The sequence below is a fragment of the Magallana gigas genome, chromosome 7, assembly GCF_963853765.1.
Source record: "Magallana gigas chromosome 7, xbMagGiga1.1, whole genome shotgun sequence".
NCBI lineage: Eukaryota > Metazoa > Mollusca > Bivalvia > Ostreida > Ostreidae > Magallana > Magallana gigas.
This window is the reverse complement of record NC_088859.1, coordinates 2,450,942-2,469,286: the sequence shown is the minus strand read 5'-3', so window position 1 is coordinate 2,469,286 and position 18,345 is coordinate 2,450,942. Positions and strand designations below refer to the sequence as shown.

General features: G+C 40.3%; 2 protein-coding genes across 5 annotated transcripts in view; both read left to right on the top strand.

Annotated features, from left to right (window-relative positions):
- Positions 1 to 18,345, top strand: part of LOC105344160 (heat shock 70 kDa protein 12A) — a 150,945-nt gene that overhangs the window by 113,465 nt on the left and 19,135 nt on the right. The window lies entirely within an intron of this gene.
- Positions 4,285 to 7,248, top strand: LOC117683439 (uncharacterized). 4 transcript variants are annotated; one of them, XM_066067025.1, is made up of 7 exons: positions 4,285 to 4,964; positions 5,176 to 5,273; positions 5,440 to 5,526; positions 5,709 to 5,789; positions 5,956 to 6,042; positions 6,226 to 6,306; positions 6,473 to 6,639. In XM_066067025.1, the coding sequence occupies exons 1-7, from the start codon at positions 4,830 to 4,832 to the stop codon at positions 6,495 to 6,497; spliced, it is 594 nt and encodes a 197-aa protein (XP_065923097.1). In that variant the 5' UTR covers positions 4,285 to 4,829; the 3' UTR covers positions 6,498 to 6,639. The 4 variants fall into 4 exon arrangements, with proteins under 4 accessions (XP_065923097.1, XP_065923096.1, XP_065923098.1 ...); XM_066067024.1 differs by having other exon boundaries at positions 4,497 to 4,964; positions 5,172 to 5,273; positions 5,713 to 5,789; XM_066067026.1 differs by having other exon boundaries at positions 4,528 to 4,964; positions 5,172 to 5,273; positions 6,473 to 6,490.

Sequence of the window (18,345 nt, the reverse complement as noted above, 5' to 3'; positions counted from 1 at the left end):
AAGACGCAGGGCGCCTTAACTAGGACTTGTGACAATTAGGTGACCCCGGATTCCTGAGGGTGGGGGTCTTGCCCGGGGGTGACCGGTCTCAGAACCTTCAATAATTATGCCGTTCTTGGCGCCACGGCCCCCTGAATAATCGTTATAATTACTATATTATCATATTATATAGGGACATAAACAAGGCGCAGGGCGCCTAAACTAGGACTTGTGACAATTAGGTGACCCCGGATTCCTGAGGGTGGGGGTCCTGCCCGGGGGTGACCGGTCTCAGAACCTTCAATAATTTTGCCGTTCTTGGCGCCACGGCCCCCTGAATAATCGTTATAATTACTATATTATCATATTATATAGGGACATAAACAAGGCGCAGGGCGCCTAAACTAGGACTTGTGACAATTAGGTGACCCCGGATTCCTGAGGGTGGGGGTCCTGCCCGGGGGTGACCGGTCTCAGAACCTTCAATAATTATGCCGTTCTTGGCGCCACGGCCCCCTGAATAATCGTTATAATTACTATATTATCATATTATATAGGGACATAAACAAGGCGCAGGGCGCCTAAACTAGGACTTGTGACAATTAGGTGACCCCGGATTCCTGAGGGTGGGGGTCCTGCCCGGGGGTGACCGGTCTCAGAACCTTCAATAATTATGCCGTTCTTGGCGCCACGGCCCCCTGAATAATCGTTATAATAACTATATTATCATATTATCTAGGGACATAAACAAGGCGCAGGGCGCCTAAACTAGGACTTGTGACAATTAGGTGACCCCGGATTCCTGAGGGTGGGGGTCCTGCCCGGGAGTGACCGGTCTCAGAACCTTCAATAATTATGCCGTTCTTGGCGCCACGGCCCCCTGAATAATCGTTATAATAACTATATTATCATATTATATAGGGACATAAACAAGACGCAGGGCGCCTTAACTAGGACTTGTGACAATTAGGTGACCCCGGATTCCTGAGGGTGGGGGTCTTGCCCGGGGGTGACCGGTCTCAGAACCTTCAATAATTATGCCGTTCTTGGCGCCACGGCCCCCTGAATAATCGTTATAATTACTATATTATCATATTATATAGGGACATAAACAAGGCGCAGGGCGCCTAAACTAGGACTTGTGACAATTAGGTGACCCCGGATTCCTGAGGGTGGGGGTCCTGCCCGGGGGTGACCGGTCTCAGAACCTTCAATAATTATGCCGTTCTTGGCGCCACGGCCCCCTGAATAATCGTTATAATTACTATATTATCATATTATATAGGGACATAAACAAGGCGCAGGGCGCCTAAACTAGGACTTGTGACAATTAGGTGACCCCGGATTCCTGAGGGTGGGGGTCCTGCCCGGGGGTGACCGGTCTCAGAACCTTCAATAATTATGCCGTTCTTGGCGCCACGGCCCCCTGAATAATCGTTATAATTACTATATTTTTCATTTTCATAAATATTTTTTTATAATCGTTATAATTCTTTATTTTTCATTTTCATAAATATTTTTTTCCAAAAAAATTAGGACGTCTATTTGGTCGTCCTTGATATGCATTTATAGATAATCGTATTTTGCATAAATTGGTACCATATTTTCAGCCCTATATTATTTAGTTCGCAGCCAAAACGAAACTTCCGGTTTTCGTTAAAATTGTAAAGGAAATTGGAAAAGTCACGTGGTGTGGAGGAACCTTAAGGTGGATCTACTGTGGTCATTATGATTTAAAACCTTTTCCACTATCAAATTTAAAAGTTGCCTGAATCTATCCTAATAAAAGCTGTTGTCAACTCTAACTTCATTAGTACTTGGACATTTAAATCTCCAGCTGTACAGGTGACTACTGATTTTTATACGACCGCAAAAATTATGGTATGGCGCAGTCGTCGTCGTCCGTGCACATTCGTTTTTGTGGAATAACTTTTGTTTTAGTGGAGGGATCAACATGAAATTTTCACACAATGTACCATGGCATAAAACGAAGCTGTATAAGAAATAAGGAATTTATGGCCTCACCCATTTCAGAAAAAAATACCAAAAAGGGCCACTTTGGGTGTTTTTCGCAAATATAGTTGCCAAATGTTTATTTTTTATTGAATTTTAATGGGGTTTCTTTTATTTTGTTGCTTATATAATTGCGCTTCAGTAGTATTCATGATTTGTATCTTTACATTCATCTTATGTATTCCTCTAGATGCAAGCTTTTAGTTGGGAGTCAGCAGATTCTGTGTGCCTCTGTGTCAAGTTCTTTATCGTGTCCATCTAATTATTGTGTCAACCTCTTTACTGTGTCCACATTCACTTCATATTACACTTGTTCGAATTTCAGTGGTCGACATGCTGCGGTCGTATCTGCTGCGCTCAGCGTAGCCTTTTATTTTTTACTTGAGATTTGTCTATAGGTAAAAAAAAACTGATAGCCCTTAGATTTAAATGTCCAGCTACTTCTTTTCATCACCTGAGTTAAGGATTGATTTGAGGTTCACTAAAGATTGGTATCAGCTATTTTTCAATCCAATAAAGGATTAGCTATTGAAATATGACCACACTCAGAGTAAATTGCTTATTAAAAAAAAAGGGAAAAAGGGGGGTGTGATTACATATATAGTAGGTCTCAATGGGATCTAAGCAGGACATGGGATTGAGTGGGGTTTTTTTTATCTGGGATGTCGCTAATTGTTTGTCGAGAAAACAAAAATTTATTAGACAAGGATTTGGGAATAACTCAAAATTGATTTGGGAATTTGGGAAAATATTAATGTTCTTAAGCAAGAAATTGAAAAATATTTTTTCCTTAAAATTTTGATAGCAGGCTTTCGTATGTAACAATCATTATTGTCTCAAAAACTTGTATTTTTTTAGATTATCAACTTTGTGCATATTGTTACATGTCTCATGCAATTTTTATGTACAGAAAATGAACCAAAATTTGGGAAGCGGGAAATCATGAACTGGTACACCTAACATGGGAATTGTCAAAAGAACTTAACGTGATACGGGATTAGAACCCCCTATATATTACGATAAATTGGCAAAATAAAAATTTTCTGTATGAAAATAACTTTAACCATTAATCTGACCTTATCTGAAGTGATAGCAGACTTTGACGCGGAGGATGGCATGTGATGGCATAATGAATGAAAATTATGTCAGGAGTGTAACATTTATCCATTCTTTAATGATAAAGTTTTTATTTAGTTTAAAAAAATTCTAAACTTAACTGGAAGAGATTTTTTACACTTAATTTGCTCAAAAATTTTCAATAAGGTCAAATTTAAAGATTGGAATATATTATTTGCTTTTGATACAGTGTTTGAATATTAAAAATAAGTGCGATAAATACTAAAAGGACATTTAAAACAATTACACTATATAAAACTGTTGTGAAAGTATCAGAATTGTGTTACAATGCCTCAAATAAACACTAATGATCAGATCCTATCCTGTAAGTTGACAGAAACTAAAAGTGGAAAACCTAGCATTTCACAGAATTTTAGTGTTACACTCCTGACACCTATTTCAAGGCCATAAAAAAGGACTAATCAAATTTAGGCAGTCATGTTTGCATCTCATAGTAACTGCTGCACCTGCTGGTCAATTTAAAACAATAATTATGACAATTACTAACAGTGTTTCAAAAATATGACATTGCAAACTTAAATGTTACACTCCTGACCTACATCAGCAGGTGTGGTTCTATGAGATCAAGTGCACCAGAAACATGTCACAGGTATCTACAAATACTTTTAATTTGATCTAGAATATTGTGGTAAAGTATAAGAAATATTAAAATGTCCAAAATCTTTCGGAACTTTGAATTATCATCATTTAAAATTAAGAATTAAGTTTTTTCCTTTTCATTTTTTTCCCTCATTAGGAAATTTGACAGACCTTATTTTACCATTGTAATTACAAAATATGTATTACTTCATATGAGAAAATTTAGTGCATATACACAGGTTTTCAACAAACCCATCATTTTATATTAGACATCATTATTTTTTTTAAAGACAGCTCTTTGAAGCACTTGCTTCTTTCAAAATGTCACACTAAAAGTGTTACACTCCTGACATTTTTGGCCCTATTTTTTGCCGGCATTTTTTTATTATCAAAGATATCATCACGAAAATTTGTACGATTATAGTCACAGGTGGGATACATTTTTTAATTATCTAATACTTAGTATTTATCATCATGATTTGTAATAGGGTATGGTAATAATGTTGGGGTCATTTTTTTTGAAACAGCCACTATGTAGAATGAATAGTGAACAAAATAGTCTGCATGGCAAACAGGACATACATGTGGTTCTGTGACTTGAAAGAACTGATCATTTATCTATATAGCTAGGTATTTTAGACATGTAGTTTCAGCTGAACAGAAAAAAAAAATGTCAGTATAAAGACAAAAAAAAAATTGCATAATTTTAAATATAATGCTGAATTTTAGGTTTTTTCTTCTATGATATGCGTGGGTATAGTAATTTGAGCATGTTGAGTGGCATTATACACCAACAATTAAACTTTTATTAGAGTTTTCATGGTATTGACATTTTTACATATATTTTATATATATTTTCAATATCACTTGCTTTGATAGGTGCCATTTTTAGGTAAATGAAGGCTTTTTCCAAATTGAAACGGATTTTGTGATGCGTAATAGTCGATGTAATGATATCAACATGCAAAATGGACATAAAAATAACTTCATTTTCGAGGCTCTGTGAGACACCTTGTGTGCAAATACTGTAAAACAGCCCTGATACATGTGGAAATGAATAGATCTACACCGGTGATGTACGTTGGTTAAATTTTTCATTTCATTTGCAGGTCGTCGCCATTATGCCTGATGGCCATGTACGGGTGCGGTTATTTCCGACACTATCAGAAACAATAGTGTGCCAGCTGGGCACTGTGGCTGAACTCCCCCGTACAGCAACAAAGTCTTGGAAAAGTGGGAAGAAGACCGCCTTTCGGGTACGTCAAAACCTATATATTGGTGAAATGTTTTAGAATGTATGTCTAAAATGTCTGTTTTGGAAAAAAATTCTTTGCCCGGTTGCCGGTAAGCGCTGGGCCCTTGGTCCTATTTTTTCAAGCTTCGGTCATGTATAATTTTTGTAATGTTCATGTATAATTCTTGTAATGTTAGAACATTCGACTAATGGAGGTGTTTTTTTGCAGGCAGCCAAGGCAGCCGCCGCAGCCTCCAAGGAATCCCCCGCAGCCTCCAAGGAATCCCCCGCAGCCTCCTCCTCCAAGGACTCGGCCAGGAAGAAACGAAAGGTAAGAACTCAACCTAATTTGTTTGGTTGTTTGTTGCTATGAAACCTTTAATAACACCAACATTTATTTTTGTTGGCCTTACCGGCCCAGAACGCAGTGTATCATCAGTAGTGTGTTTGGATATTTGATTATTGAACATTCGACTAATGGAGATGTTTTTTTGCAGGTGGCCAATAGCCCTGAACTCGAACCCCCCGCAGCATCCTCCTCCTCCGAGGACTCGGCAGGCAGGCAACCCTCTGAGAAAGGAACGGTAAGAACCCAACCTAATTTGTTGTGTGCGCAATTTCGTGTATACATTGGACAATTTATAACCGATGATACATTGTGTATACTTGGTGTACACGGCCTATACACTTGTATAATTTTTGTAATGTTCATGTATAATTCTTGTAATGTTAGAACATTCGACTAATGGAGATGTTTTTTTTGCAGGCAGCCAAGGCAGCCGCCGCAGCCTCCAAGGAATCCCCCGCAGCCTCCTCCTCCAAGGAACCGGCCAGGAAGAAACGAAAGGTAAAAACCCAACCTAATTTGTTTGGTTGTTTGTTGCTATGAAACCTTTAATAACACCAACATTTATTTTTGTTGGCCTTACCGGCCCAGAACGCAGTGTATCATCAGTAGTGTGTTTGGATATTTGATTATTGAACATTCGACTAATGGAGATGTTTTTTTGCAGGTGGCCAATAGCCCTGAACTCGAACCCCCCGCAGCATCCTCCTCCTCCGAGGACTCGGCAGGCAGGCAACCCTCTGAGAAAGGAACGGTAAGAACCCAACCTAATTTGTTGTGTGCACAATTTCGTGTATACATTGGACAATATATAACCGATGATACATTGTGTATACTTGGTGTACACGGCCTATACACTTGTATAATTTTTGTAATGTTCATGTATAATTCTTGTAATGTTAGAACATTCGACTAATGGAGATGTTTTTTTTTGCAGGCAGCCAAGGCAGCCGCCGCAGCCTTCAAGGAATCCCCCGCAGCCTCCTCCTCCTAGGAACCGGCCAGGAAGAAACGAAAGGTAAAAACCCAACCTAATTTGTTTGGTTGTTTGTTGCTATGAAACCTTTAATAACACCAACATTTATTTTTGTTGGCCTTACCGGCCCAGAACGCAGTGTATCATCAGTAGTGTGTTTGGATATTTGATTATTGAACATTCGACTAATGGAGATGTTTTTTTGCAGGCAGCCCAGAAAAGCCACAAATTGAGTTTCGACGGGTACATCGACTTGCTTGCTGCAAAAATTGAAGAAGGGAACAAAACAAAAGGGAATAAGGACCAGAGGAGAGGTGCTGACGGCAAATTTGGCAATAAAAATTTATTGGACTGTTCCTGGAGGACCTGGTTGAAAAGCATGTTTACAGAATATCCAGGTGTGCTGTGCAAGTGCTCTTGTAATCATCGACCTTTGACTAGCGCACAAGCCTTAATAAAACACATAGAGAGAAATCACTATATCAATAATGTGGTATCATTTGGTGAGGAGGACCTGGAATTCACACCACCACAGTTTTAGCTCACCCCCCCCCCCCCCCCCCCCCAAGTTTAAATAAGTTGTTGAATCAACTTTGGAAATTCACCCCAAATTCAAATTTGGAAATTCACCCTTGTCTAGTGGGTTCAACTATATTTTGTATGCTCTACCTATAGTAACCATATATCTTGATTTCCCAGAAACTTGTTGACGCTGCAATTGCACTTCATATAAATACATGTTTTGGCATTCTATGTTATTTGTAAATGCTGTTTGTCCTTATATTTTGATATATCCAGTTACTTTGTTTCTACTGTTTCGCAAGTATCTTGGCAATAATATCTCTTACTACTGTATATTTTGTATGAGAGTCAAACTGTAGAACTATGTGGGTTGAAGAATATCTCTTACTACTGTATATTTTGTATGAGAGTCAAACTGTAGAACTATGTGGGTTGAAGAATAAAAGTGTGCACTCAATCAAATATTGTTTTTAGGCCAATACTTTGAAAGATATACCAAGTGCACTTGTAATCCTCGACCTTTAGCTAGCGCACAAGCCTTAATAAAACACATAGAGAGAAATGACTATATCAATAATGTGGTATCATTTGGTGAGGAGGACCTGGAAATCACACCACCACAGTTTTAGCTCATCTCCCCCTCCCCCCCAAAGTTTAAATAAGTTGTTGAATCAACTTTGGAAATTCACCCAAAACTTTGGGGGGGGGGGGGTATATAGGAATCACTTTGTCTGTCCGTCTGTCCGTCTGTGCAGTTTTCCTGTCTGGTCCATAACTTTTATATGCCTTAATGAATCTTTATGAAACTTTGGGAGGTCGTTACATATAATTGTATCAGTTGGTGACTTTTGTAGTAACAAGGTGAACTTGCCATTAAAACTTAGGTATTGGTTATTATCAACGAGCCCAACGGAGTTAGAGAGGGTATATAGCGTTTGGTTCGTTCGTTAGTACGTACATGCGTACTTAAGTAATAGTCAGATTAAAGTTTTGGTTAAGGTGCATATCTCGGCAACTACAAGTGGTAGAGGGATGATATTTGGTCAGTCGATACATCTTGGGTAGTAACCAACATCTGTACTGAAATTAGGTCACTTTGACTTACATTTTATGCTTGAGCAACTTAGGTTAAAGTTTCGGTGAAGGTGCATATCTCGGCAACTACAAGTGGTAGAGGGATTTGGTCAGTGGATACATCTTGAGCAGTAACCAACATCCAAACCCAAATTAGATCACCTTGACCTACAATTTGCGCTTGAGCGACTTAAAGTTTCGGTTAAGGTGCATATTCCAGTAACTACAAGTGGTAGAGGGATGATATTTGGTCAGTGGATACATCTTGGGTAGTAACTAATATCGGTACCAAAATGTAGGTCCACTGATTTGAGATTTTGTAAGTTACTGCTACAAACTATATACAAGTATCCACATTAAAAAGTTAAGATACTGATCAATTATAATCTTATGAGTTTTTATACTTTGAAAAAAAAAATGTTGGTACCAAAATTAGGTCCACTTGACCTACATTTTACGCTGAGCTACTTACTACTTAGGTTAAATTTTAGGTTAATGGGCGAGGGGGTTTGCAGTCGTGGACGACAGCTCCATTTCTTTATTATATGTTTCTGGTGGTACCAATATAGTTGTCAGTAATTGAAATGGACTTAAACCATTCTTCCTAAATGAGTCCCTCAAATGTGAAATGTAGGTCACAGCCAAACTCTGAAGCATGCATTCTTCCTAATTGCATGTGGATGTGATATGAAGCATGCCAATTTCAATCTCTGTCATCTGTTAGCTCTGACAAAGTCCCAAAGTCAGCGAACCGTAAAAATATAGGATACATCTAAAATTATGTACCACTGAGTAATATTTGTATCAAGTTGGTGACTTTAGTGGTAACAAAGTGAACTTGCCATTAAAACATAGATAATCTAAAGATTACAGATTTCACCTTGTTGTTCAGAGTCGCCTAGCTTATTAACAATTTTAGTTCACCAGAACTATTAGCGTCCCCCATCATCTGTGTCCACTTTCATGTTACAAGTTAATATCTTAACAACTTTACATTGTAGGATCATCAAACATGGTTAAATTGTTATATGAATGTATCAGGGGTGGTATATCAGCATCTAGGTCAAACTAGATCACTTTGAACTACGCTTTTCGCTTAAACAACTTGTATCCAAGTTTATCTTATACATGTAGTTCATATCTCATGTAACAATATAGTTATGTACCAGAAATAGACTTTAACCATTCCTCCTATCAAAGTTGATCAACTGTGAAAAGTAGGTCAAGAGTCAGTATCTAAAGCCTGCATCCTGCTCAGCATCCCTAGAGGCACCAATACTCGGTGTTCAACTTGTTCAGTTAATTGAGAAATTGCCTTGACCCATTCTCCCTTAATAATTCGCTAAACTATGAAATGTAGGTCACAGCCAACATCTGAAGCTTGCTCTCTTCTTAACTGCATGCAGACATCAGGTGAACTAAAATTACCTCTTTTAGTTTTGAAGCATAGATGAAATGACCACCTAGGTAAATCTAGGTCAATGTGACCAAAATACAATTTAAACCTTGTATTACAAAGTTCTCTTTCTAATATCCAAATATACAGCAGAGACAAAGCCACTCATGCAGAAAATTTTGGTCAAATATACCCAATGATCTGGTCATTACAATTGTAACAAGATGGTGTATTGTATTACCCACCTCATCCGAAAAGCAGATGAGTACTGAAATCTAGCAAAATTCTACAAGCTTCAATATTTACACAAAATTTGAAATCGAATGTTTTCATTGATTGTCACAACAGGACTGACGGAACAATATTCTGAATATTATCTGAATGCCATATATCCTACAGCAATATAGTTGTTGAAGCTGGATGTATCTTTGATCATCTTTGCTCTCACATGAGAAGATTGACAAACAACAATGGTCAGGGTTTTCCATAGATGTTCATGGCAAGCCAGTTATTTTCAAGTTGGTGTCAACATTTAACATTCTAGCAAAATTCAAATTGATACATTTTGTTTAAATCTGACATAAAAGCTGACAAGCTACTGTAAATTTTTCCGATGATATATTGTGAATACTTAGTGTAAACGGTCTATACGCTTTGTACATTGGGTATACGTCGTGCAAACGGCCTGTACAGGGCGTATACTTTGTGTGCACAATTTCGTGTATACATTGGACCATATATAACCGATGATACATTGTGTATACTTGATGTACACGGCCTGTACGCTTGGTACGTTGGGCATACGCCCTGTATAGGACGTATACTTCGTGCACAAATTTGGTGTATACATTGGACCATATATAACCGATGATACATTGTGTATACTTGGTGTAAACTGTCTATACGCTTTGTACATTGTGTATACTTGGTGTAAACGGTCTATACGCTTTGTACATTGTGTACACTTGGTGTAAATGGTCTATACGCTTTGTACATTGGGTATACGTGGTGTAAACTGCCTGTACAGGGCGTATACTTTGTGTGCACAATTTGGTGTATACATTGTACCATGTATAACCGATGATACATTGTGTATACTTGGTGTAAACGGTCTATACGCTTTGTACATTGTGTATACTTGGTGTAAATGGTCTATACGCTTTTTACATTAAGTATACGTCCTGTACAGGGCGTATGCCTAATGTACCAAGCGTATAGGTCGTGTACACCAAGTATACACAATGTATCATCGGTTATACATGTACACATTGTGTATACTTGGTGTAAATGGTCTATACGCTTTTTACATTGTGTACACTTGGTGTAAACGGTCTATACGCTTTGTACATTGGGTATACGTGGTGTAAACTGCCTGTACAGGGCGTATACTTTGGTGTATACATTGGACCATATATAACCGATGATACATTGTGTATACTTGGTGTAATCGGTCTATACGCTTTGTACATTGGGTATACAAAGTATACGCCCTATACAATTTTGTACACAAAGTATACGCCCTGGACAGGCCGTTTGCACGACGTATACCCAATGTACAAAGCGTATAGACCGTTTACACTAAGTATACACAATGTATCATCGGTTATATATGGTCCAATGTATACACCAAATTGTGCACACAAAGTATACGCCCTATTCAATTTTGTACACGAAGTATATGACCTGTACAGGCCGTTTACACCACGTGTACCCAATGTACAAAGCGTATAGACCGTTTACACCAAGTATACACAATGTATCATCGGTTATATATGGTCCAATGTATACACCAAATTTTGTGCACGAAGTATACGTCCTGTACAGGGCGTATGCCTAATACCAAGCGTATAGGTCGTGTACACCAAGTATACACAATGACACAATGTATCATCTGTTATATATGGTCCAATGTATACACGAAATTGTGCACACAAAGTATACGCCCTGTACAGGCCGATTACACCACGTATACCCAATGTACAAAGCGTATAGACCGTTTACACTAAGTATACACAATGTATCATCGGTTATATATGGTCCAATGTATACACGAAATTATGCACACAAAGTATACGCCCTATACAATTTTGTACACGAAGTATATGACCTGTACAGTCTTACATCATGCAATACCAAATCATTTATAAAAATTATGGGATACGATACCTATCAGTTTGACGCACAGCTTCTCGTATTAGGTTTAGGTTGAAGAATAAAAGAAAATATTCCAACGGAGATGAATTTCTCGCCGGCATGTTCTTTGGCCCTGGGTTCCCAGTGAATGGCTTATTTTGCACCGGTTCAGGCGGCAATACACGGAACCACACTCCAGCCATCTTGTACGGCGCAAGGCAGAACGCACGTGTTATTATGACGTCATTTACGTAAAATGACGTTATAACAAAATACCGCGTTATGGAAGTCATTTATGTCATTCTTTTCAATGTTGATATTATTTTTAAGAATTATATGTTTCGAAAATAATATACATGCATGCATTGCGTAAACATTTTAAAAATAATTTAGGGCAATAATATTATCTGTTGCTTGAATTTTTGAAGTTATTGAGAAACAAACAATCGGAACAAAATTATGCAACAATATGTTAATTACGATGAATTAATAAAATTAATGCACATGAACATATGCTGTTTTAGTGTAATGTTTAGCAATAAAAAAAAACACATTAACTTTTATTTCAACAATTGATATAATAATTATGCAAATTTTGATGGCAGATAAAAAGATCTTAGTTTGTGTAACTATGTATCAAGAAATCCGTTAATTCTAGCGCAATAAATCTCTTTTAAAAATCAAAATAATAAATTAATATGTCAATAAATTACAATTGGATACTTTATTGTTCATAATAACATACGATGCTTTTATATTTATTGACGTATATTTAATAAATCATATGGAAAAAGTGTAAAGTTAAAATCGGCCTAAAATCGGCCCCGTGGCACTCTGGACAACTGTGTGATCGGCCCAAAATCGGCCCTGTGGCACAGAAGTGGTTAAAGAGTGATTGAAAACGTGTTTTCATCGACTTTCATTTAAATTATATTTACCTATACCAAGGACTGCACATTTTGGATATATATATATGTATATGTAATGAAAGCGCTTACGTTTTATATATCGTGTTGTTAATTTCTTTTATTTTAACCACTTATGTGCCACAGGGCCTATTTGGGCCTATTTGAATATCTACGTTCAGTGCCACGGGGCCTATTTGGGCCTATTTGGAAAAGAAAAAAATATTTTTTTTAAAGATACAAATTAAGTGTTACAGGTTTTCCGTGTATTTCATAAGCTATAGTTCGTTAATATTTTTATCAAAAGGAAACAATATCGAAAATTTGCAACGTCAGTTATCTCTCTCAATGGCCGAGTGGGTCATGTTTTGACTTTTGAACAGACCGAGTGCATCCCTGGTTTGAATCCCGCTAAGTGCCATTGATGAGTTTTGCCTGCAGATTTATACTCGGATGTTATTGCCGGATTTACGTATAAACTTATGTACGTGCATACATGTTCTTTATATTTCCCATGAACTCTTTTTCACGTGTTTTTTATAAATGTATTTCATACGCAAATTATTTGGGGGAAAAAAAGGAACTTTTCCTAGGTGTATGGAGTTGCAACTGTATGTATAAACGAATGGATTCTGATTCAATCGTAATAATTTATATAAACTTTGAAAGGGATATTTCTATTTTAAGCAACTGATTGCCGTATGATTTAACTTGTTGAAAGCTTACATGTAGAAGAGCAATGCATTACAACAAGCCAATTTGTTTTCTTCTGTGAATTTGTAGCTCTTACAACAAGTTAAATATACCAGAAATTGATTAACATTTAACGTCTCTTTATTAGTAAAAAAAAAGGAAGCATTTTTAACACAGCTCCACAAAAAAGTTATGCAATTCAAAGATGTCTGTTTTGTGAGTATACTAATAACACCCCCCCCCCCTCAGTTTTACATGTTCTTTAATGTGTCTTCCTTTATTTTCTAATATACAACCTTACCTTAACCATTTATTTTTAATGCATGAGAGGGTGTACGTGTGCGTGTAAGTGAATGAGAGGAATGAGATGAGCAAAGGTCATCATGTTTATGCATTGACAAAATCTGTATGTCCTTTATTTTATTTGGAAATCAAAACAAAGTTTTTGAAATATTCCCGTAAACAGTTTATCAAATAAAATTACATTGTATAAATAAAACATTGGTAGCAAGAAACACACACACCTTCAAATTTGAAATCAAGTCAGGGCCTTTTCACTACCACCCCCTCCCCCACACCGTCCTCTAGTGATCTTGATTTTTTTTTCTAAAAACTAAGAATGTATCAGACTCTCAGACTTCTAACGTGTTGAGTTTTATCTCATAAAAAATTCAGTCCCTGCCATCGGCAAATAACCCGATGTAAATGGAATAACTCTGGGATTATTTTTCGTCAGCCATGTTTTGACGTGAACCCTGGTATTTATAAATGATATAGTAATTATAACGATTATTCAGGGGGCCGTGGCGCCAAGAACGGCATAATTATTGAAGGTTCTGAGACCGGTCACCCCCGGGCAGGACCCCCACCCTCAGGAATCCGGGGTCACCTAATTGTCACAAGTCCTAGTTTAGGCGCCCTGCGCCTTGTTTATGTCCCTATATAATATGATAATATAGTTATTATAACGATTATTCAGGGGGCCGTGGCGCCAAGAACGGCATAATTATTGAAGGTTCTGAGACCGGTCACCCCCGGGCAGGACCCCCACCCTCAGGAATCCGGGGTCACCTAATTGTCACAAGTCCTAGTTTAGGCGCCCTGCGCCTTGTTTATGTCCCTATATAATATGATAATATAGTTATTATAACGATTATTCAGGGGGCCGTGGCGCCAAGAACGGCATAATTATTGAAGGTTCTGAGACCGGTCACCCCCGGGCAGGACCCCCACCCTCAGGAATCCGGGGTCACCTAATTGTCACAAGTCCTAGTTTAGGCGCCCTGCGCCTTGTTTATGTCCCTATATAATATGATAATATAGTAATTATAACGATTATTCAGGGGGCCGTGGCGCCAAGAACGGCATAATTATTGAAGGTTCTGAGACCGGTCACCCCCGGGCAGGACCCCCACCCTCAGGAATCCGGGGTCACCTAATTGTCACAAGTCCTAGTTTAGGCGCCCTGCGCCTTGTTTATGTCCCTATATAATATGATAATATAGTAATTATAACGATTATTCAGGGGGCCGTGGCGCCAAGAACGGCATAATTATTGAAGGTTCTGAGACCGGTCACCCCCGGGCAGGACCCCCACCCTCAGGAATCCGGGGTCACCTAATTGTCACAAGTCCTAGTTTAGGCGCCCTGCGCCTTGTTTATGTCCCTATATAATATGATAATATAGTTATTATAACGATTATTCAGGGGGCCGTGGCGCCAAGAACGGCATAATTATTGAAGGTTCTGAGACCGGTCACCCCCGGGCAGGACCCCCACCCTCAGGAATCCGGGGTCACCTAATTGTCACAAGTCCTAGTTTAGGCGCCCTGCGCCTTGTTTATGTCCCTATATAATATGATAATATAGTAATTATAACGATTATTCAGGGGGCCGTGGCGCCAAGAACGGCATAATTATTGAAGGTTCTGAGACCGGTCACCCCCGGGCAGGACCCCCACCCTCAGGAATCCGGGGTCACCTAATTGTCACAAGTCCTAGTTTAGGCGCCCTGCGCCTTGTTTATGTCCCTATATAATATGATAATATAGTAATTATAACGATTATTCAGGGGGCCGTGGCGCCAAGAACGGCATAATTATTGAAGGTTCTGAGACCGGTCACCCCCGGGCAGGACCCCCACCCTCAGGAATCCGGGGTCACCTAATTGTCACAAGTCCTAGTTTAGGCGCCCTGCGCCTTGTTTATGTCCCTATATAATATGATAATATAGTTATTATAACGATTATTCAGGGGGCCGTGGCGCCAAGAACGGCATAATTATTGAAGGTTCTGAGACCGGTCACCCCCGGGCAGGACCCCCACCCTCAGGAATCCGGGGTCACCTAATTGTCACAAGTCCTAGTTTAGGCGCCCTGCGCCTTGTTTATGTCCCTATATAATATGATAATATAGTTATTATAACGATTATTCAGGGGGCCGTGGCGCCAAGAACGGCATAATTATTGAAGGTTCTGAGACCGGTCACCCCCGGGCAGGACCCCCACCCTCAGGAATCCGGGGTCACCTAATTGTCACAAGTCCTAGTTTAGGCGCCCTGCGCCTTGTTTATGTCCCTATATAATATGATAATATAGTTATTATAACGATTATTCAGGGGGCCGTGGCGCCAAGAACGGCATAATTATTGAAGGTTCTGAGACCGGTCACCCCCGGGCAGGACCCCCACCCTCAGGAATCCGGGGTCACCTAATTGTCACAAGTCCTAGTTTAGGCGCCCTGCGCCTTGTTTATGTCCCTATATAATATGATAATATAGTAATTATAACGATTATTCAGGGGGCCGTGGCGCCAAGAACGGCATAATTATTGAAGGTTCTGAGACCGGTCACCCCCGGGCAGGACCCCCACCCTCAGGAATCCGGGGTCACCTAATTGTCACAAGTCCTAGTTTAGGCGCCCTGCGCCTTGTTTATGTCCCTATATAATATGATAATATAGTAATTATAACGATTATTCAGGGGGCCGTGGCGCCAAGAACGGCATAATTATTGAAGGTTCTGAGACCGGTCACCCCCGGGCAGGACCCCCACCCTCAGGAATCCGGGGTCACCTAATTGTCACAAGTCCTAGTTTAGGCGCCCTGCGCCTTGTTTATGTCCCTATATAATATGATAATATAGTTATTATAACGATTATTCAGGGGGCCGTGGCGCCAAGAACGGCATAATTATTGAAGGTTCTGAGACCGGTCACCCCCGGGCAGGACCCCCACCCTCAGGAATCCGGGGTCACCTAATTGTCACAAGTCCTAGTTTAGGCGCCCTGCGCCTTGTTTATGTCCCTATATAATATGATAATATAGTAATTATAACGATTATTCAGGGGGCCGTGGCGCCAAGAACGGCATAATTATTGAAGGTTCTGAGACCGGTCACCCCCGGGCAGGACCCCCACCCTCAGGAATCCGGGGTCACCTAATTGTCACAAGTCCTAGTTTAGGCGCCCTGCGCCTTGTTTATGTCCCTATATAATATGATAATATAGTAATTATAACGATTATTCAGGGGGCCGTGGCGCCAAGAACGGCATAATTATTGAAGGTTCTGAGACCGGTCACCCCCGGGCAGGACCCCCACCCTCAGGAATCCGGGGTCACCTAATTGTCACAAGTCCTAGTTTAGGCGCCCTGCGCCTTGTTTATGTCCCTATATAATATGATAATATAGTTATTATAACGATTATTCAGGGGGCCGTGGCGCCAAGAACGGCATAATTATTGAAGGTTCTGAGACCGGTCACCCCCGGGCAGGACCCCCACCCTCAGGAATCCGGGGTCACCTAATTGTCACAAGTCCTAGTTTAGGCGCCCTGCGCCTTGTTTATGTCCCTATATAATATGATAATATAGTTATTATAACGATTATTCAGGGGGCCGTGGCGCCAAGAACGGCATAATTATTGAAGGTTCTGAGACCGGTCACCCCCGGGCAGGACCCCCACCCTCAGGAATCCGGGGTCACCTAATTGTCACAAGTCCTAGTTTAGGCGCCCTGCGCCTTGTTTATGTCCCTATATAATATGATAATATAGTAATTATAACGATTATTCAGGGGGCCGTGGCGCCAAGAACGGCATAATTATTGAAGGTTCTGAGACCGGTCACCCCCGGGCAGGACCCCCACCCTCAGGAATCCGGGGTCACCTAATTGTCACAAGTCCTAGTTTAGGCGCCCTGCGCCTTGTTTATGTCCCTATATAATATGATAATATAGTAAATATAACGATTATTCAGGGGGCCGTGGCGCCAAGAACGGCATAATTATTGAAGGTTCTGAGACCGGTCACCCCCGGGCAGGACCCCCACCCTCAGGAATCCGGGGTCACCTAATTGTCACAAGTCCTAGTTTAGGCGCCCTGCGCCTTGTTTATGTCCCTATATAATATGATAATATAGTTATTATAACGATTATTCAGGGCGCCGTGGCGCCAAGAACGGCATAATTATTGAAGGTTCTGAGACCGGTCACCCCCGGGCAGGACCCCCACCCTCAGGAATCCGGGGTCACCTAATTGTCACAAGTCCTAGTTTAGGCGCCCTGCGCCTTGTTTATGTCCCTATATAATATGATAATATAGTAATTATAACGATTATTCAGGGGGCCGTGGCGCCAAGAACGGCATAATTATTGAAGGTTCTGAGACCGGTCACCCCCGGGCAGGACCCCCACCCTCAGGAATCCGGGGTCACCTAATTGTCACAAGTCCTAGTTTAGGCGCCCTGCGCCTTGTTTATGTCCCTATATAATATGATAATATAGTAATTATAACGATTATTCAGGGGGCCGTGGCGCCAAGAACGGCATAATTATTGAAGGTTCCGAGACCAGTCACCCCCGGGCAGGACCCCCACCCTCAGGAATCCGGGGTCACCTAATTGTCACAAGTCCTAGTTTAGGCGCCTTGCGCCTATTTACCGAGGGATATTTTCCCGTCGGGATCGAAAAACTAGTCGATAAGCATATTTAGAACGGAGTTAGTGCGTTGAAGTTAGTGCGTGCTAGCTTGACTTTGGTTGGCTCCTGTGAGTGTCCGGCTCAATGTCCTCCCTGACAATATCTATGAGGCGGAAAAGAAATTCCCGTGGTAGACGATACCGCTCGATCACCTCCGTGTCATTCAAAAAGTCTAAGGGGTTTGTTCTGTCTCGAAAAACACGTTCTCTTCTTATTAGTTGTCTCTGTTCGTCGTCTGCTAGGCCTAATAAAAACACGGCGGCCATTTTCATTTGTTTACGTGCACGTAAATCAATTTAAGAGTGCACCTGACTGCTCGTAGACTTAAGAGCAACTTCCATCGTAACTCGCAACTCGCAACTCTTAGTGAAACGCACTTACG